Here is a 21,662-nt window from a genome sequence, read left to right as displayed (position 1 = left end):
TTGTAACAGAAGTCAATGATCCAGAATGGCATAATACTAATAATACACTCAAAATATCTCCATATATACAAGATTAAAGTAAAATGAATAATACTGGATCAATATAATCTGTCTGTAGTAGATATTTAATTGGATTTTTTTTTTTTTTTTTACTAAAAACAGCAAAAAAGTAGCACTCTGATTTGATCATTAGAGGTGGGTGATATGGCACTATATTTCAGAGTATAATATTGATCACAATATTTAAAAATGTTGGCAATATTATTGTGTACAATACAATATGGCACACCCCTACTGTCCACTTTATTAGAAACTGCTACCTAGCTGTTCAGTGGAGCTGAGAAGATGGACAGTAACTGTAGAAACAAGAAGCTGATCATAATATTCTGACCTAACTGTATAAATTGTAATCAAGTAATGGAAACTTGGGTTTTACCAATTAGCATCATACAAAGTGTATGGCTAAATGGTGCCTTTGAAACATAATATACGTCCTCATGTTGTTTCTGACACTTTTTTTTTATTGATGGTTGTCTAAAAACATGGACAAAATGATGTTCAGTCCTTTAAAACATGCAGATTTTAGGTACTAAATATGTTCTGGAACTAGGTGCAAGGCTTCCATTAGCTTTTACCAGAATATCACTTTAAAATGTGCTGAAACAGGCCAGGTGGGTTTCTTTTCTTTGCACGGCGAGTGATGATGTGCAGGACACTGTGCTTAGTCATTAGTGAGCTTCCTGTGAAATAGTAAGTGTCCAGCACGGATTAGTGTGCTTCCTGTGGACTGATCAAGAGGATGACTTCAAGGCCAGCTGACTGGCTGCTGCCCTACGATTGGTCAGGACAGTTCCCGGGTTGCTAGGGAACATCCACTGCAAGCGTGCTCACAACAGAGTGTAATACAAGTCTCTCTCTCACACACACACACAGACACAGACAGACATTCTGTCTCTCCTACTCTCATCATGGCACTAAATGAACAGTTGTTTAACACTCAAGCTGTCTAACTCATTCTCAGTACCAGTAACACATATACACACACACACACACACACAACACTTACAAAAGGAAAGTCCCTGGAATGAATAGAGTCGTCAATTTACACAGTGAAGCTTTTGTTGATTGCTAAGTTCTGTATGTGTGTGTGCGTGCATTTTTTAGCATTAACAGACTGCAGAAACACCATTTCAAAACATGAACATGACACAAAACAGAAACATCAGCCGAAACAGCCATTAAGTAGAAGTTCTTTATTTTACAGCAGAGATTTCAGGGATTGGATTAGAAATTTGCACGAGAAAGAAGAGCGGCGTGGAGTTTCCAAAACTGTAACTCAAAAAATTATTCAGTGATACAGAGAAACTGGGACTCCTAAAACTGTAGCCATGCATAACCTGGAAGGCCACCAAAGTTTACCTCATTAGGATAATCAACCTTCAATTGTCAGTCTTTGATAAAGAGGAGGAAGTTATGCTGTGTGAGAAGATGACTCAGCAAACAGAAAGCAAAGAAGCAACGAAGTGAAAGAAGTCAGCGAACAACTCTCAGAAAAATAGATGGATGGAGTCCAGATATCAGTGTCAATGAATGTTTTGAGGGTTGGATGTTAAGAACCAGTAACACCGTGTAATTACGGTGCATGGCAGTGGACCTATAACTATTTTATTAAACGCGAGGTGACAAAATTTAGACAGATGGGTCCGGACAGGACTTAAAATATCGTAGAATCACAGAGTTCAGAGAAAACCTGTAGATAATTCAGTCTGTAATTTTCTCAGAGAACGGCTGAGAAAAACACATACATGGTCATTCCGGATGGGAATAAAATCACAGGAGATTCCCTGAGAAACTAATAGGGCTTAAAACTGAATATTGTAGGTGGTTAAGGATTTTTCTATACACTTGTGTAGAATCCCAGCAAGAGAGATAAATAAAGATAAAAAGAGAAGAGACTAAACAATTTTTTTTACAGATGTTATTTTCTCTTAGTTCTGCTTCTTCTTCTGGTGCATAATTTGTGCACAAAGGCTGTTTTTACTGAAAATGCATTAATTACTGTAGTGCAGATGATTATTATGAGTGACTGCAGTCAGAGACATTAATACAGCTGGTTACATTACCCACTATTTATAACTCTCTTTAACAAAAATGGGTATTTTTCCAAAACCAATATTGAAATCCAGAGAATTGACCAGTAAAAACTACCCTTTTAAAGTTTTATATTAAGCTGTTTTAAATTGGATCGTTTCTTTTACTCTTTCGTGCTCAAACTACTCAGACACTCTGCCTCTCCACAGGAAGATATAACACACATCTAACAACATCACATCACACAGTGTGAGTGTGTGCTCTCTCAGTCTAGATTGGCTACTGGATTGGATAAGTTTCATTCCTTTTTCTCTCTGACATCTGATCCAGCATACAAAATAATATTGGACAGATAACCTTGCCCACCAATTTCGATATGAAAATTGATTCTCCAATAATTATTTGTAACTGCAGTGGTTCTGTATAGACAAATGATTATTTAAAGAATTACTTGGATATGTGTCTTTTATCTACTCCTTTTCAATACTGATTTTAACACTTTTTGTTTACCAAATAATTTAATATTTTTTCTTCATGGTTTGGATGAAAAGAAATAAATAATAAAGAACCACTGAACACAAGGTGTGTCCAAACTTCAAAATCCCAAATGTGTAATGTAAATAATGTAATGACCCACAAGGGGTAACCTTTTAATTGTTCTCTCTCTTTCTGTCTCACTTATTCTCCACCACAGCATTTCCAAGTTTGATGAGCGCAGCTCGTTCCTCTACGTAGTGAACAACTCTGAGGATTTTCAGATTTACTTCTGCACTGAGATGCACTGCAAAAGGTGTGTTTGTTTATGTTGTGTGTGCTGTTGACAGTTAATATTTTATACACAGTTTAGATACAGCTACTCTTGATACTGGGTAAATACATCAGAAAATAATTTTATATTATCTTGCATTGTTTTTTTGATGTTTAATTTAAACTGTTCATTCAGGTTTTCTTCTGCAAGAGTTTTAATATGGAGGATATAGGAACTTCTCTTTGAAGAAACTCTTCACTAGATTTTAGAATGTTACAGTGAGAATTTGTTTGCATTCAGCGATAAGAACAGTTTTGAGTTTAGGTCCTGATGGTGGATGACCAGTTCTGGCACCACAAACTATCTTAAAGCTATTGGATGGGAGTCAACCACTACAGAGAACAGTACAAACTGGAGAACAGCCAACACTGGTAATCGGGAATGGTGACATTAGGCTCATGTGCAGCTCCTGCAGAGTGTGTTATTCAGTTGGCAGTGCTGGTCTATTGTGATACAAACTGTGCTAATATGCAGTGCACGTTAATGCAGTTAATTTCACTAAAAGGAGAAGAGTCCACATACATTTTCTTATACAGCTCTGGAAAAATTAAGAGACTACTTCAGTTTCTCTGATTTTGCTATTTATAGGTAAATGTTTGAATTTAATAAACATTGTCGTTTTATTCTATAAACTACTGACAACATTTCTCCCAAATTCCCAATACAAATATTGTCATTTAGAGCCTTTATTTGCAGAAAATGGCTGAAATGACAAAAAAGATGCAAAGCTTTCAGACCTCAAATAATGCAAAGAAAACAAGTTCATATTCATAAAGTTTTAAGAGTTCAGAAATCAATATTTAGTGGAATAACCCTGGTTTTTAATCACAGTTTTCATGCATATTGGCATGTTCTCCTCCACCAGTCTTACACACTGCTTTTGAATAACTTTATGCCACTCCTGGTGCAAAAATTCAAGCAATTCAGCTTGTGGTTTGATGGCTTGTGATCATCCATCTTCCTCTTGATTATATTCCAGAGCTTTTCAATTTGGTAAAATCAGAAAACTCATAATTTTTAAGTGGTCTCTTAATTTTTTTTCCAGAGCTGTATTGTAGGGTATTAAGATCGTGTCCTTGGTGAATCACTTAATCTCATGAAAGCTGGGGTTATCATGTACAGTTATACCTGCATGTTTTTTTAATGTTCACTGTATGTATGTAACTATTTCATGTCTGTGCTCTTCAGGTTCTGTGAGCTGGTGAACAGTCTCACAGAGGAAACATGGCGAGGTCCTGATGAGGCAGAGTGTGATTCGGAGGCATTAGAGGTAAATATATGCGTGTATAGAGGACATTCTAATGTAAACAGTTTTCCCTTTTTTCAACCCAAGTGCCTGTAATTACTAACATTACATTTTTCTGCACACCCCTATAAACTTATTTTGCTGTTATGTACAACATGCGTATTAAAATAAATCATGATAAAATACTGATATAACAAAAACATTATTAAGTATACATTGGAATTATTATCACACGGAAATAATTAAGCTTAATAGTAGTTGAGATTAAACTATAGTGGAACCAAACTTAAATACAATATAAAATTATAGTCTTAGTGCAAAAATAAAATGGGGATATTTTAAAATGAAATTATATGTAGTTAAAGAATAATAAGAAGATGTCTTGGGAATGCCCACACCTGTGTACGTTATGCTGACATTTTCTCAAACCACACTGTTACATGTGTTTAAAGCTGATGTCTGTACGTTTCGGGATTTAGGGCCCTCTCTGGTGAGAATAGGTAATTGCACAGGGCATGCAGAAGAATCATTTTAAACTGGGTGGGTGTGATGCGGTTTCCTTTCAGAGCGGATGAATCTGATTCCAGGTTATGGTCAGTCAGAGAGAGGGCACTCAGTCAGAAACTTCACTCCTTCGTTTCTTTGTTTTTACTATGAGTGAATGAGCTACTGAGCTCTGAGCTTCTGAAGTCTCCATTGATCCACCAGTCGGTCACGTTCAGTAAAACTGAGCCGGATCCCTTTTTTAGAGGCTGTGCATCTGACGTACGTAAAAACGTGTGACTTGACCAAAAGAATGCTTCTGCTTTCAGTTTTTGCGGTGAACTCCTAGAGGTGCCCCACAAAATTCTTTGAATACACGCTGCTATTAGCCTCGTAGCTCCAGTGCTAAACTAAACAGTATCTACTGCATTTGGGATAAAGGCAGCATTGTCTTTAACTTTAAGAGCTTCTTTTTTATATAATTTTGAGGACACCAAAAATTACTCTTAATGTTGCAAATACAGCTCTGGAAAACAAAGAGATTTTACCAAACTGAAAACCTCTGGAATATAATCAAAAGAAAGATGGATGATCACAAGCCATCAAACCAAGCTGAACTGCTTGAATGTTTGCACCAGGAGTGGAATAAAGTTATCCAAAAGCGGTGTGTAAGACTGGTGGAGGAGAACATGCCATAACATTTTTTGTTATTTCAGCCATTTCTCATTTTCTGCAAGTAAATGCTCTAAATAACAATATTTTTATTTGGAATTTGGGAGAAATGTTGTCTGTAGTTTATAGAATAAAACAACAATGTTCATTTTACTCAAACATAAACCTATAAATGGCAAAATCAGAGAAAGAGATTCAGAAACTGAAGTGGTCTCTTAATTTTTTCCAGAGCTGCATATAAGGACCTTCAAAGCCTACTCAAACCTGCGCACTGTGTGTGTTGAGAGTGCTTGTGATGCTTCATTGTCTTCAAAAGTGTGTTAAAATGTGAAAAACAAGCTATGGAAATAGTCCCACAGAGGCATACACACACCCACTATTATTAATCGCTCTGAAATTAAATCTTCTTTTCTCTTCTTTTTTTTCCCCACAATCTTTGAATTGTTGTGAAAGCTGTTTTGTTTAACGGTGAAAGAATCTTAGAGCACCTGACTGCAGTGTGAATTCCACCTGTAACTTGGCACGGTTAAGTAAAACAATTGCCTACTGATGATGAGTCAGCTTTTTTCTTTTTATGTGGGCATTACATGTCCCAGTTCCTATCAAGTTTCGGAAAGGGCTTTTGATCGTAACTGTGCTGTGCTGTAAACTCATGCAACATCCTCTGTTTGTGAACGCAGTGTGATTTTGCTTTTGTGTGCGTGCCTGGGCTGGGAACCCGTAGATACAAGTCTTTGTGTTGCACTCTTGTCCAAATGCGTGGGTTGACACGGCATTCCGTTTAACCTGCTTGGAGTGTGTGTTTGTGTGTGCTTAAAGTGTTGCTGTTCTAGTGTACTTATTTACTAGTCAGCTTTAAATTGATGTTGACATTTTTTTTTTAGAAGTTTTTAAGAACATTCCCTCATCCACTTCAACACCTACTTATCCTACCTGTCAGGGATGATCTGGCCATCAGTAGGACTCAGATGATTCCTGGGGGCCATTATGTAAGCGAGCCACTGAAAGAGCAAGAGAAGAGGAACGACATTCTCAGTGTGTGTCCATCTGACAGTTATGCATAATGACAAGGGGTCAGCTCTCACCAGGATCAAGTTATTATTTACTGTGTGTATTTACTGTTTATAGTTAGCAAGTCTAATGATGGGGTGCTAAGAACAAAACAGAGGGCAATTTTATAAGCAGGCTTTCAGTCCAGCCTCAGTCATGCATAGTCTACAAAGCAACATGAACTAATGTCTAACAAATGCCTAGTGTGACTTATGCATCTTTCGTGTGCTAGTCAGCTAACTTTGAATATCTTTTCTGAAACCTTTGAGTATAACATACACTTTAGACTGGGATTAAGTCAAGATTTTATAGTTTATTTTATTGTCTTTTTGACCACCCACTTATCCACGAACTACTAGCCGCAGACAGAGAACTCTACAGCCGAGGATTCTGCATTATCTATTGCTTGGTTCCTGGACATAGTGGCATTGGGGGAAATGAGAAAGCAGCTTTTTTAGCAAGGGAAGCAAGAAACCAGGAATTTACTTGGAACTATGTTCCTATTACGGATGCCTACTGTGATGGGCAGAGCTGCACCACTGGCCACCAGCAGGGGAGCTGGGCAACAGAGGGGAAAAAGAAGTGGAGTTGGGTCCCGAATCTCTAAGTCCCAGAATCCCCAGCGGTGATCAGTGGCAACCAGCCACACCTGTGCAGCACTCTATATAAAGCCCAGTCAAACCACTCATTCTTGTTGCATCTTTAAAGAGGGTGTAAGAAAAGAAAATGAAAGAAAGAAAGAAAGAAAGAAGAAAAGAAAAGAAAGAAAGAAGAAAAGAAAAGATATAAAATATCTCAAAAGAAAGTAAAAGTAGAGGACTGAGCTGTGCTCAGTTTTGAGTTTGATTGTGTTTTAGTTTGGTTTATTGAAGCTACAAAGCTGTCTTTCAGTTGTTTATGCCATTTTGTGGCATTTCCTTTGTTCTGTTTCACGCCTTTTTTCTTGCACCTCTTCAGGGTTTTGTTTTCCACCTATTTTCCAGTCTCTGTGGAAAACCAAACCAAGTTCCACAAGCACACCCTTTTCAAACAAACACTATTAAAACATATTTAAAAATAGCCGAAACAATTGAATAATCAAATAATTATAAATATACCTAAGTAAACATATATAATTGAAGATATAAATAATTAAATAAATCCAAAAACAAACAACCATTTTGCTCTGCACTTGGATCCAACACCACCCTCTCCCTCTCTCTCTCTCTTTATAAGGTTACAAATTTGAAAGAACGGTTTGAAAAGTTTCCACAAAATAAAATACTTAATTTTCTCTTCCTTCATTTGAAGAAGCCGAACATTGTTGATGCCATACAATAGCCAGTATGTTTCTGATATGGCACAAGACAAAAAAAAATAATCTTTTTAGTGGACTACACAGCAATTTGAATGAAGATTTTCTGTTAAAAATAAAACATAGTCTGTAATGATACAAGGTACACCTAACACATTACAGACATGGACAATTGTGTAAATACTTAGCAACTCTTACATAGCACTGCTCATACTCACCTGTTGCATCTTACAGGAGTATGTGTGAGTTAGAAACTTTATTTCCCGAGCTTTACTTACCTGGGTGAGTCCATCCTCTGTAGACGGGGAGGGGTAGAAAAAACCTGGAAAAGAAAGAGTGTTCTCTGTAACTCATAATATTTCTCTGTAATTTATAGAATTTGTGGTGTATTGTTTTGCCTGTAAGCTGTTTGGTATACACTGACAGAAGCTGCATATTTGAATACTGCTTAGATATGGAGGCACAGGGTTTTTTTTCTCTCTTAAGGTACCAGACACCTTGCTACACCTGTGTTAATGGATGTATGTGTGTGGTATCAGAGACGTCACAGACCATTCTTTGTACCTTCTGGTACTTTTTTTAATGTGGTGCGATTTTGGCGACCATTTGCCAGAAAAGTGTAAAATAGTGTCCTTTTTGCTAATTGTATAGTAGTCCAGGAACATGCTTTATCACAAAGTCATAGCTTTAATCATGTGTTGTCAGAAAAACTGTCTCTAATATCAGGGTGGTCAGGATGCTGCATGATCACCATCCCACTTTACTTACAACTCTCCAACTCATCCCAAAAAATACTGGATTAAGCACCATTATTCAAGCATTACGCATTGTGCCAACATGTTTTATGTTTATCTGCTTCAGAGAGTCCTATTCTATTGTGAAAACTTTTCTACTCTGACTAGACAAACAATGTGTATGCATTTGTGTTATATGAGTCAGCAGCGGGGGGCAAGTTATAGTAGCTGAAGTCATTCATTAATTAGAAGGGACATTTTATTGGTAACACTAGCTGCAAGTTACAAGTACAGTAACCTAGTATTGTGTGTGTGTGTGTGTGTGTTTCTCTACAGTACGATTATGAACATGACGAGCATGGAGAGAGAGTAGTTCTGGGAAAAGGCACCTTCGGAGTGGTGTACGCGGGCCGTGACCTCAGTAACCAGGTCCGCCTAGCCATCAAGGAGATTCCTGAGCGGGACAGCAGGTACCTCTTCAACATGCCCAAAAGCTTAAGTGTGTGTGAGTGTGTGTGTGTGTGTTTGTGTGCACAGCATGGATCATCCCGGAGGTGTTCCGTTGCGCGTGCGGCAGTCGTGTGGGCTTCCTCAAGGAGAAGCGCTGAGTCATGATCTGACTGAGGCGTTAACATGACCAGCAGAGCGTCGCCTTCGCCAGCTTGCATCTGCTCTGCTGTAACGAGAGCAGCCAGAGCGTGAATGTGACTAATCACCACCACCGAGCTTTACATGTGATTATGTAGCTTTTCAGAGGTTTCCACAAACCTCACACACACACACACACACACACACACACATGCAACCACAGCGAACACACACCTGTCAGATAGCAATTGTGCAGCTTTTCTGCTACTGTTATGTAAGTACTTCCTGTGTGAGGTAATAAAGTGGACAATTATCTAAAGTGCTCTCATGAGGGTGGCAGCGGTGTGTGTGTGAGTCTATCAAAAGCTTGTCAGATTCCACACACACACACATACACACAGTGTTCCAAACTTCTTCCCTCCTTCATCTCTTTCTCTGTATCTGTTTCTCTGTCAGTCTCTCTCTCTCTCATTTTATATGTCAGTCTCTCTCTCTGTATCTGTCTGTCCCTCTCTTTGCATCTATCAGTCCCTCTCTCTGTCTATGTTTCTCTGTATCTCTCTTGCTCTATCTGTCAGTCTCTCTCTATCAGTTTCTGTCTCTTGGTTTCTGTCCCTCATTGTCTGTCTCAGATTCTGTCTCTCTGCATGTCTGACTGGCAGCCTTTCTCTCTCTTTCTCTCTCTCTCTGTTTTCAATCTCTCTGTCTTTCTATATCTCACAGTCTCTCTCGCTGTATTTGTCAGTGTCTCTCTCATGCTGTATCTCTCTCTCTCTCTCTCTCTCTCTCTCTCTCTCAGTATCTATCTCTCAATTTCTGTCTCTGCATGTCTGCCTCTCTCTTTCTTTCTGTCTCTCTGTTTCTTGCTCTCTGTATCTCTCAGTCTCTCACTGTATTTGTCAGTGTCTCTCCCTTGCTGTATCTCTCTCTCTCTCACTCAGTTTCTGTCTCTCAGTTTCTCTCTCTGCATGTCTGACTGTCAGCCTCTCTCTTTCTCTCTGTCTCTGTCTCTCTCTTTCTCTGTTTTTTAGTCTTTTTTTTTCTCAGTGTCTGTCAGTCTCTCTCTCACAGTATCTGTCTGTCAGTTTATGTCTCTCTGCGTGTCTGACTGTCAGCCTCTCTTTCTTTCTGTCTCTGTCTATCTCTGTGTTTTTTAGTCTCTCTCTCTTTGTATTTGTCAGTGTCTCTCACTGTATCTGTCTCTCAGTTTCTGTCTCTCTGCATTTCTGACTGTCAGCCTCTTGCTTTCTCTCTGTCTCTTTTTCTTTGTTTCGTTGTTTTTCAGTCTTCCTATTTCTCACTGTATTTCTCTCTCTCTCTCTCTCTCTCTCTCTCTCTCAGCATCTGTCTCTTTGCATGTCTGACTGTCAGCCTCTTTCTTTCTCTCTGTCGCTTTCTCTGTCTCTCTCTCTCTCTGTTTTTCAGTCTCTCTCTCAGTATCTGTCTCTGTTTCCGTCTCTCTGCATGTATGATGTGCATGTGTCCATTTCTCTCTTTTTCTTTTCTCTCTCTTTTTTCCTCACACATCATGTGCATTTGTCTGTCTTTTTATGTCTCTTTTTTCCTTCTCTTCATATCCCTGCCTTTCAGCTATCTCTTCCTTTCTCCGTCTCTCTTTTCGCCGCTCTCCTGGCACACTTGTGTGCCAGTTTGTTTTACCAGGGGCGAGCGACAGAAATCTAGTGAGGGAGGTAGCATAGCAACAGCTGCACACGAGTGTCCTCCTTTCTCCCTGCTTGTGATGGTGATGAGGGGGTTTATTCAAAGTGCTGCTTATTTAAAGAATCTTACAGATCACAGTCTCTGCTGCTGAAACCCTCTTAAAATCCCACCACAACACAGGCACAGATAACCCTGAGAACTGTGTGCTGGATGTCACCTGAAGGAAATGTGCATTTATACCTGTTTAGCTTATGTATTTTACATATATGTAAAATTGTAGCTGACTCCTAAACAGAAAATTGAATATATGTGTTAAGCAGATTATATACAGTTGCATTCTGTATAATGTAATATAATGTAGAATATGTTGATTAAACAGTTGGAAGTGCACCGATATTACTGACCATACGACCTTATGTAATGCTAAAGCCTAGTAGCATGTTAACCCCATAAAACACCGATAAAGAGGCATGCTTGCTGTGTGTTTACAGGTACTCACAGCCCCTGCACGAGGAGATCGCTCTGCACAAGCACTTGAAGCATAAAAACATTGTGCAGTACCTGGGCTCCATCAGTGAGAATGGGTTCATCAAGATCTTTATGGAGCAGGTGCCTGGAGGTGAGCGAATAGGCAGAGCTGACTGGTGAATAAGCGAAATTCATATTAGAAGGCTTTCCTTCGCTCATGGAATTCATTGCGTGTGTGTGTGTGTGTGCGGGTGGATGTGTGTGGCTAATTATACAGGCAGCCTGTCAGCACTTCTGAGATCCAAATGGGGCCCACTGAAAAACAATGAGCCGACCATTGGGTTTTACACCAAACAGATTCTGGAGGGGCTCAAATATCTGCACGACAACCAGATCGCTCACAGAGACATCAAGGTATCATCTGCCAAACTTTTATATATTTTTATTTGTATATATATATATATATAATATATATATATATATATATATATATATATATATATATATATATATATATATATATATATATATATATATATATATATATATATATATATATATATAATAAAAAAAGAATTCTCCATGTCTTGTTGACTTGTTGAGTTTGCTTCTGTAGTTTGGCAGTGGGGCTGGAGTAACTAGACATTGGTTTACTTAATGCTGAGCAAATTTCTACTGATATGCAGCTTTGGACAAAATTATGTGATCATTTTCTCTCATTTTGCTATTTATAGGTATATGTTGGGTAAAATTAACATTTTTGTTTTATTCTATAAACTATGGACAACAAGAACAATTCTTCCAAATTCCAAATAAAAATATTGTCATTTAGAGCATTTATTTGCAGAAAATGGGAAATGGCTGAAATAACAAAAAAAGATGCAGAGCTTTCAGATCTCAAATAATGCAAAAAAACAAGTGCATATTTATAAAGTTTTAAGAGTCCAGAAATCAATATTTGGTGGAATAACCCTGTTTTTTTAATCATAGTTTTTATGCATCTTGGCATGTTCTCCTCCACCAGTCTTACACACTGCTTTTGGATAACGTTATGCCTTTACTCCTGGTGCAAAAAATCAAGCATTTCAGTTTGGTTTGACGGTTGTGATCATCCATATTCCTCCTGATTATATTCCAGAGGTTTTCAATTTGGTAAAATCATAATTTTGAAGTGGTCTCTTATTTTTTTCCAGAGCTGTATATTGAAATACTGTAAATATATCATAATGTTGCAATATTTACCTTGAAAATGTATTATTATACATTATACATTTATTATACATTATTAATAATACAAAAAAAATATATATATGTATATATATATATATATATATATATATATATATATATATATATATATATATATATATATATATTGTACAGTGTTTTACTTTATTGTACTTCTTTTTGACAAAGTTAAGTGGACATTTTTATTGCTTTTTTTCTGGGTGTTTAGTAATTGTAAAAATTATTAAATTTTAAATTACCCTGGGGCATCTGTGTTAATTTGATTAAACTACTTTAAATCAATCACTGCTTTTTATATTAGTTTATATTTAGTTTATATTTATATTTATATAAAAATAGATCTTTTAATTACAGAGTAAATAAAAACAAAATTTAGGGCAACATTGGTAAAGATACTTGACACCTACAAAACATTAATAAAACATTCGTAAAGGTGGTAGAGTTTGCTTTTGTAACAGTTGGTATAAATATAGGCTCAGGTTCGTTGTCATTTAAAGCTTATGTAGCTGTCCTACATAATACAGTACACTGTAGGGATCTGTTTAAAGTACCATCCTGTCAGACACTTAAAAAAAATAAAAATAATTTACTTACAGAGCAACTGGACCAGACCAGGCTTTTTAGGAACAGAAACTACCTTTCCTGCCATGAAATGATATTGAAACTAAACTTGAAGCACCAAAATGAACTGCTCTGAATGTGGGAGAGCGTTCAGTTACATGCAAAAGACCAAAAACAACCTGGTTAAAACCCAGTTACATAATGCCTTATTTATAGCTATAGCTCTGCAACAGCTAGAGTACCTTAAATCATAGCCATTGTTTTGCGGTTGTTATTGGCAGCGTGTTTCGTAAGCCTTTCTTTGTCCTGGAGTGGAATTCTGAGCATGACGTGGTTATTATCTTAAGTGTCCCAGCTATTAGGGCTATATAGAGTGTCATTAAGGTCTCATCCATGGCTCATTTCTCTATAAGTCTAACAGTTAAGCCACTCCTGTAAATGTTAATCTGTTTTTGCTCTGTGGACATCTGCTGCTTTGAGGTCTGTAGAAAAATATAAAAAAAAAAAACACAACCCCAAACCACAGTACCATTGTGGTTTTGCATAGGGGTATGACACACTTTCTTAGGAACTACGTTGACGAGATGAGATGCATGCCTTTGTATAAGGACTTTGTTATCAAAAGAACCGCCTGTTCCTTCCTATGGAGAAGTTTTATCTTTGTTTTGCCTCTGTTAAACCATGAGTTAGGGTCTTAACATGTACTGTCATGCTTACAGGTTATGATAACAGGATTCATTCTCTGTATCTCCCCCCCCCTCCCCCTCACAGGGTGACAATGTGCTGATAAACACCTACAGTGGAGTTCTGAAGATTTCTGACTTTGGCACGTCGAAGCGTCTGGCTGGCATTAACCCCTGCACAGAGACCTTCACTGGTACCTAACATCTTATCAATACTATGCTTATAGAGAGATAAAGATATGTTAAGAGCTGTGTTTTGGATCTAGTTTAGCATATGGTGCAAAAGAACACCTCTGTAGATAATTAGCTGTTTTGTTTTATTCAAGGCCTCCTCAAAAGAGTAATATTCATTCAAACCACTTAACTGTGGTACTGTGTACCAATCCCAACTAATATGTAGTAAAGTAATTGTATTAAACCACTGACACCACCACTGACATATTTAGCTTTCTGCCCTTCTGCTTATTTTTTTGCCTTGTGTTGTTCCTTTTCATTAACTAAATATCTCTAGGCAAATCCTCTGCATACCAGAGTCAGTACAGTAGCCTGGTTTCCTTCCAAATGTTCTGCAAAAGCAATGTGCAAAAAAAACCAAGAAATTACTCATGTTTCCATCCACTTTACCTACCTGAAGAAACTTTATATGACATAAGCTACCCTGATTAGGAATGGCATCATAACAGGCCAAATGATAAGATAATTATTATTGCTTTATATTACAAACAACATACAAACAAATTGCAAATCACTCCCAATCAGAACTGAAGGATCATTCAGCCTCTTGAGGGTTAGAGAGAAAAACAGAAGCAGCAGAAAGCTGTGTGTTTTCTGGCTGCATCCTCGAGAGATCCTCTCAACTTTCACACAGAAGCAGCAGCCAGTACATTGGATTAGCTGTTTTAATGAATTCATCAAGTATTAGAAGTGAAGTCTGTCCGAAGAAACTCCCAAGCAGTAGCAGCAGAGTTTTAGAAATGCATGTTGAGAACATTCCCAACTCTTCAGCAGAACAGCTCAGCATGAGCAGAAAGTGATGCTGCCTTTCTGTTTATGCATATCAGGAGTCGGATAGTCTTTTGAAAATATTAAAAACTCAGATCTGAACATTTGATATGATTCATCAAAATATCCAAAAACATAAAAAATGCTAGATTTTTAAGTCTGTTCTATTCATTTAATCTCATTATAGGACTATGTCTACTGAACTGAGCAAACTGACTAGTAATCATAAAGACACAAAAGACTGGTTTTCCAGGCAGACAAAATGAAATGTTAGTCTTTTAGGCGTTATGTCATGGTTCATCTCGTTGGATCTGGTGTCTCAATTTTGCTTCTTTAATTTAGAACAGGAAATGCTGGGTTAACATTGCAAACAAAAACAGGGAAAAAAACTTCTATCAATATTATCTCTGTAAATACACACACAAAAAAGCATCCCTCATCTCACTCAAAACACATCTAGATCCTTATTTATTCACACAGACAAATAAGTGTGGGTTAGAATATGATACATATATATTTTACACATAGCTTCTTGATAGTGCAGCTTGTTTAGAAGAACTGTTCATCCGACTTCATCTTAACAGTTTGATTAAGATCTATCCATAACCCATATTTAGCTAAATAAATGCTTACATAGGACTTGTATATATTTTATTTTTATCCCATGTTCTCCCCAATTTACAAAGCTAATTACTCAACCCACTTATTAGGACTCCCCCTATCAATAGTAAGGAAGGGGGAAGACTAGCTCATGCCTCCTCCAATACATGTGAAGTCAGACTCCGCCTCTTTTTGAGCTGTTGCTGATGCAGCATTGCTGAGTAGCATTACAGTGCACTCGCAGGAAAAAGCAACGATTCGGTTTCGATACATCAGCTCACAGACGCCTTGTGCTGATTGACATCACCCTTTGGAGTGGTAAAGGGAAAGAGCGCTATTTACCCGATCCAGCAGCTGATGGCAAGCTGCATGACTGGGATTCGTACAAGTGATCTCCCAATCACAGTGGCAGAGCTTAGCCTGCTGGACCAATTGGAGCCCCTTTGGTAGATATTTTAAACACATAAATAATAATAATAATATAAAAGATTTGATGTCTGTAGAATAGAATAGAATAGTTTATTGTCGCTGAAAAAACAATGTTAAAAACAATGTTAAAACAGTAAAATGAAGTTTTAGCGTCCTCTCTCTAAGGCAGCGTTTACAATTACAGTAACAATAACTGTTATCAAAGAAGCTCATATCAGAAAAAAAAAACTCTTGGCTAATCAACTGCATTTGAGCTCAGTATTAAATTATTCTCATTTGGTATTTCCTTTAACTTAAAATGTATCCCAAAATGTTCAAAAAGTTTTTTAACGGAAATACGGCACTAAGATCCATGTCTACTAATCAAATGGAGGAAATAAGAATCCCATTAAATGGCAAACAGGTGTATTGCTTTTTAATAATAGATCATTTAAATATGATTACCGTTTGTAACTACACAACGCCTACATAAACTTTTTGTTGTGAATGACATAGACCTACATAAACATTTGTACTGATTTATTCCAAGAAGTATCAATTGCCATATTTTTTTTCAGTTTGAAGTGACTTTGAAATTCACAGTGCTTGTTAAAATAAGCCTTTATACATATTTCTGTAGTTTGTTCATTTAGTATAAATGCTTATATACAGTACAATAGGTTTTATGCTACTTTATGAACGATTCTCTACAGTACAGTTTACACAGCTGTCTAATTGGATTAAACATTCTTCCATTGTCTACCATTATACAGAACAGTATAATGCTAACAGTTAGCAAACAAGAAATCATTTAGCCCTATGATCCATTACAGTTTCATGTCTTTCGAACCAACATTTCTAAGTGTTTGTGTCTCTGGTGCTTGTTTCTCTTTCAGGCACGCTGCAGTACATGGCTCCTGAGATCATAGACAAAGGCCCTCGGGGGTACGGCAAACCAGCAGATATCTGGTCTCTGGGCTGCACCATTATAGAGATGGCCACTGGCAAACCCCCATTTTACGAGTTGGGAGAACCGCAGGCGGCCATGTTTAAGGTACACACAACTTTGTTGAGAAATTGTTCGGCACAGGCTAAAAATATACACTACTAAAAATGATACACTACTTAGATTCTTTATGGGTTTCTCAATAAAGCCAATGGATCTATAGTGCAACCCCAATTCTGGTCTTGGAGGTCCCTCTGCAATGGAAATTTAGCATTAACAATGCTTCGGCACACCGGATGCAGCTTAATTGGCTAATAAACAATTCCCTCCTGAGTTTAAAGAAGTGTGTTAGAGCATGTCTTTGAGCATGTTCAATACATGAGGTCCAGGACCTCCAGCAGCTCCAGAATCATGGTTTGGAAATGTCACTACAGATAACTCAATAACTCAGAATATTGTGGAGGCCTAAATGGCTGTTTTCCTAAATATAATTTAACATATGGACTCTCTTTTAGTATTTTTTAGAATCGTTTGTATTAGAGAATAAAATAAACTGTGGGAATGTACATTTTTACTCACTGATTTAATTTAGATATAAAACATTGATATACAGTTAAGCTGCGACACTTTCTGTAAATATTTTTCTGTCAAAAATGTATTGGCATTATAAATAATTTTAAGTCAAGTTTAAATATGTAATACTACACATTCTGATTAATTATAATAGCTTTAATTTATATATATAAAAAAAAATAAGAGACTACTTAAAAATGATGAGTCCTCCGGAAACCCCTGGAATATAATCAAGAGAAAGATTTATGATCACAAGCCATTAAACCAAGCTGAACTGCTTGAATGTTTGCAGCAGGAGTGGCATAAAGTTATCCAAAAGCAGTGTGTAAGACTGGTGGAGGAGAACATGCCAAGATGCATGAAGACTGTGATTAAAAACCAGGGCTACTCCTCCAAATATTGATTTCCAAACTCTTAAAACTTTATGAATATGAACCTGTTTGCATTATTTGAGGTCTGAAAGCTCTACATCTTTTTTGTTATTTCAGCCATTTTTCATTTTTTGCAAATGAAAGCTTTAAATTACAATTTGTGAGAAATGTTGTCCGTAGTTTATAGAATAAAACAACAATGTTCATTTTAGTCAAACATAAACCTATAAATAGCAAAATCAGAGAAACTGTCTGAGAAAGTTGTCTCTTATTTTTTCCCACAGCTAGAACTGTGTATACATATGTAAAGCTTGCTTTACATTTTTATTTAAAGTCTTCCAAAGAATCTAAATCAAGTGAATATTATTAAATCAAGTGAAGCGGTTTTAGACAAATTAATAATCAATGTACTGGGCCATTATTACATAATAACTGTAGTGAAACCCTTTTGTTCCGTGTTATTAAACAAAGTAATATTTATTTGCTTATAGATGTTGTTTTGTTGTCTTCTGATAAGATGGTTTGTGTACTAATGGAAAGTCAAGATACAAATATAAAGACATATCTGATCAACTTATCTTGGGAACAGATAGACTTCGCTGTCTTTGAACAGAAAACCTGCAGGTTGACATTGTTTGTTTGATTTAGTATAAAAAACCCAACCCACACAGTCTATGAAGTTGGAAAAAGATTTTGAGATCCCTATGTACACATTCCGTGGAATTCATACCGATAGGAATGCTGAGAATTCAAATAAACTCACGTGGCATGTTCTCCTGAACTCGCAGAGCTGGCCCTCTGGTGGCCTGTTATGGCAGCTTGAGTTCCTTTTTGGTGATCTTTCCCAGACTGAGCTCTTCATTTCTTAGCTTTGATAGACTTTCCAAGAATGCTAAATTCCTTGGTGGCTGAAGCTCAGACTTTTATATCATGAGATTTAAAACTTATGATCCTCTACTGGCTGCTATGTAGGCGTGGCTGTATATGGATCAGATGTGCTGAATGTTTTACTCCATTTGTCGATGTCTGGGAGGGGCCTAATAGATACTGATGAAATCTAACTGTTTTTAAGGGTTCAAGCACCGAAATCTGTAAACAATATGGCCGCCATATGCAAATTAGTCCTTCCGGATATATGCCCCATTCACTTCAACAGTTAAATTTGGAACACTGTTTCTCAGCAACCGTGCAACCTAGCAAGCTGAAACTTTGCATGCAAAATCTATCATACAGCCTCTAAAGCATGTTCAAAGGGCAACTTAATCAATCAACATGGCTGAACACCATCAGCCAATCAGCATTCAGCTGACATTTTGGCAGGCTGAATGTTGCCCAATCTGGATGACACTTGGCAGTTATGTTCAGGTGGAGACACTGTAGTGACCTGCAAAGTCCTGAAACAATCCGGCCACTGGGGGGCGCTGTTCCAAAAAAACTAGTATATGTCAATCATACTGTACTATTTTGACATCTAATTGTTTTTGCCATATGAAGTACAGTGGCTCTGACAAATCTGTCAATACAACTATGTTTAAAAAGTGCTTTGTTTATTCATAATTGCTAATTGTTTGAAAATAGCTATATTGAAACTAGTCTCTGGATGTTTGGCCTATCACCTCCATTTCAGTCTTGTTGCACACTGTAGAGTCTCTAGGTAAAGATTCATTAAAAACATTTGTGAAAATTTCACATACAATACTCTCCAGGCATCAAGCAATCTATGTGTCCTTGGAATTTCTAACCTAAATTGCTGTAACTCTGCAGTATTTGCTGTAATCTCACAATGTTAAAGAACTCTGTACAATATCACTCTGATGAAGCGCCATTTAATTCAGAACTAGATTTAGAATAACTTTGTAATTACATGTCATGTCAGAACATGCACTCTTTTGTGCCTCTTCTCAACATTAATAACAGGTGAAAGACTTTTGATAATTTCTAAATGTGACAGAGTGTCTCCAATTGTGTTAGACCTTCTTACACATCATCATCCTATGCATCCATTGTGCCAGTTGGTGCTTGATGAAGTGCCATTTAATACAGAACTAGATTTGCAAAGGTTAAAAGGTCAATCTGAACACCACTTTGTAAACATTCTGGTTGAAGCCACCTGATCAATACCCATAACATGGAGACACCTTTTGACTAGTTCTAACTCACTTGATGAATATCCTACAAACTTCAATAGATTTGCATGTGAATTTAAGCACTGATCATGTTGAAAGGCCTCTGCTCAACATTAATAACAGGTGAAAAACTTTTGATAATTTCTAAGTGTGACAGGGCATCTCCAATTACATTAGACCTTTTCACACATCACCATTCTATGCCCAAGTAGGCACCATTGTGCCAATTGGTGCTTGAACCCTCAGATTGCCGCTTGCGGCTATATTATTATTATTGTTATTATTATTATTATTATTGTCCCTTAGTTTAATTTTTCTCACTCTTATCACTCTGTAACACATTTCTCAAGATCTACCCTGTTGAGCACGTTATTACACATATAACGAAATGTTAATTTTCACTTTAAAGAACTTTTTGTACATTTTATACAGTTTTCTGTGGTGTTGGGTGGGGCGCCTTTTTGCATTATTCACAGTACTGCCTGGTTAAGGTGGATGATAAAGTGGTTAAATAACACATTTTTAAAATGTTGATTATATTATTACATTTTTAGTTCAAACATTCAGTTTTAAATAGTGTTGCAGCTGTTTAGCAGGTTAGCATTTAGCTTAGCACTAATTTCCTGGTGCCCACTGTAGTTGGTATAGCATTAGCTTTTTGCCTCCTTTTTTTTTAGCAGTTCCGATTCAATATATATGTCAGTATATTGCAGTACTGTAAGCAAGGCAATTTATTATTATTTTTAAAATCAGATTTTACAAAAATGGTGATTGTATAAAAACTCTTATTTATGAAATGTTACTAATAGAAAAGGGTTGCCTTTTCAGGACTACAGTATATATTTAAGTTAAAGCATGTATATTAGGGTTTTTTATTCTTTTACCTTAAAGGTTGTTTTCTATCTGGCAACTCTTTCTCACACATACTCTTGCTGGTTTGCATCTAATTCTATGTTTCTACCTTTTTTAAGTAGGGCTAGTTTTTTTTCTCTTAACACTTTTAAATGAGATGGGGCTTAAAGCAGCTTTATATAAGATTTATTTCTTTTATCATGTAAGCTTATAAACTGGAGCTCAAAGCAGGTTTATGCTAGTCCCCTGTCAAGAATGTATTTGTGCTTTGAATCACCACTGAATACGTATTATTTTATATGTTGATTACACTCAGAGACTGTAAAAAAAGATGAACGTCGTGTCTCCATTCCCATTCGTTCAGTGAAAATGAAGCCAAAACCTTCCGCCGTGTTGATGATCCTGATACCTGAGTCTGTGCAGTAGAGCCCAGAGGAGGGAGAAAGACTGTGGAGAGACAGCCTTCTCATTTGAATAACCCCGCCCCTGAGGGCTGCCTCGCGGTCACAGACTGCAGAGAGGAGCTGATGGTCTGTTATTGGTCCCGCCCATAACCAGCCATTTTTCAATAGCCACACCTTTTTGAATAGAGCTGCATAACGTTTTAGAAAACGAATTATGTGGGGATATTAAAATGTGACAATATAAGCAGAGGTTACACTAGCTGTTGCATTTAAATAAAGGAGGTAGAATTACAGTATATTAGAAAAAAATGTGATTGAAAGTTGTCTGTTTTGCCATTGAAAACCTATGGGGATGGGTGGGGTTACACAGCTTTCTGCAACCGAACAGCAGGGGGCGCCCGACCTGTGGGGGCTTTACTTTTGAGAGACGATGCTCTGTCCAGCTATTCACAGTCTATGATTACACTAATTAAGGCAAGCAGAAAAAGTTTCATACTTAAAAAATACTTTCAACATTTTTTTTTACATCTTTAAACTTGAAAACAGGTCAATTTGACCCGTAACATAACAGGAGAGGTAAATAGATCTATAAACACTATAAATGGACCTAAAATGCTCAGTGTGTAAGTATTCAAAAGAGAGATTTCTCAGAAGCTCTATTGTACGAGTAAGACACAAGTTTAATGTCAAATTACAATATGATGTTATTGAAGCCATTAGAGGCATTAATGTATTTTAAGCAGCTGTTTATCAGTTTTTAACTTTCCCTTGTTTCTCCAGTTAATAAATACA

The 21,662-nt window shown here is 37.0% G+C and overlaps 1 protein-coding gene across 2 annotated transcripts in view; it reads left to right on the top strand.

Annotated features, from left to right (window-relative positions):
* Nucleotides 1-21,662, top strand: part of map3k5 (mitogen-activated protein kinase kinase kinase 5) — a 144,868-nt gene that overhangs the window by 79,685 nt on the left and 43,521 nt on the right. For both annotated transcript variants that reach the window (XM_049479420.1, XM_049479421.1), the window contains exons 13-19: nt 2,786-2,881; nt 4,088-4,169; nt 8,715-8,852; nt 11,124-11,247; nt 11,374-11,510; nt 13,677-13,782; nt 16,495-16,652. In XM_049479420.1, coding sequence (XP_049335377.1) covers nt 2,786-2,881; nt 4,088-4,169; nt 8,715-8,852; nt 11,124-11,247; nt 11,374-11,510; nt 13,677-13,782; nt 16,495-16,652 — 841 coding nt within the window. The remainder of the gene's footprint in view (nt 1-2,785; nt 2,882-4,087; nt 4,170-8,714; nt 8,853-11,123; nt 11,248-11,373; nt 11,511-13,676; nt 13,783-16,494; nt 16,653-21,662) is intronic.

The sequence above is a fragment of the Astyanax mexicanus genome, chromosome 1, assembly GCF_023375975.1.
Source record: "Astyanax mexicanus isolate ESR-SI-001 chromosome 1, AstMex3_surface, whole genome shotgun sequence".
Classification (NCBI taxonomy): Eukaryota; Metazoa; Chordata; class Actinopteri; order Characiformes; family Acestrorhamphidae; genus Astyanax; species Astyanax mexicanus.
Note: the sequence above shows the minus strand (reverse complement) of the source record. Positions and strands in the feature narration are given on the sequence as shown.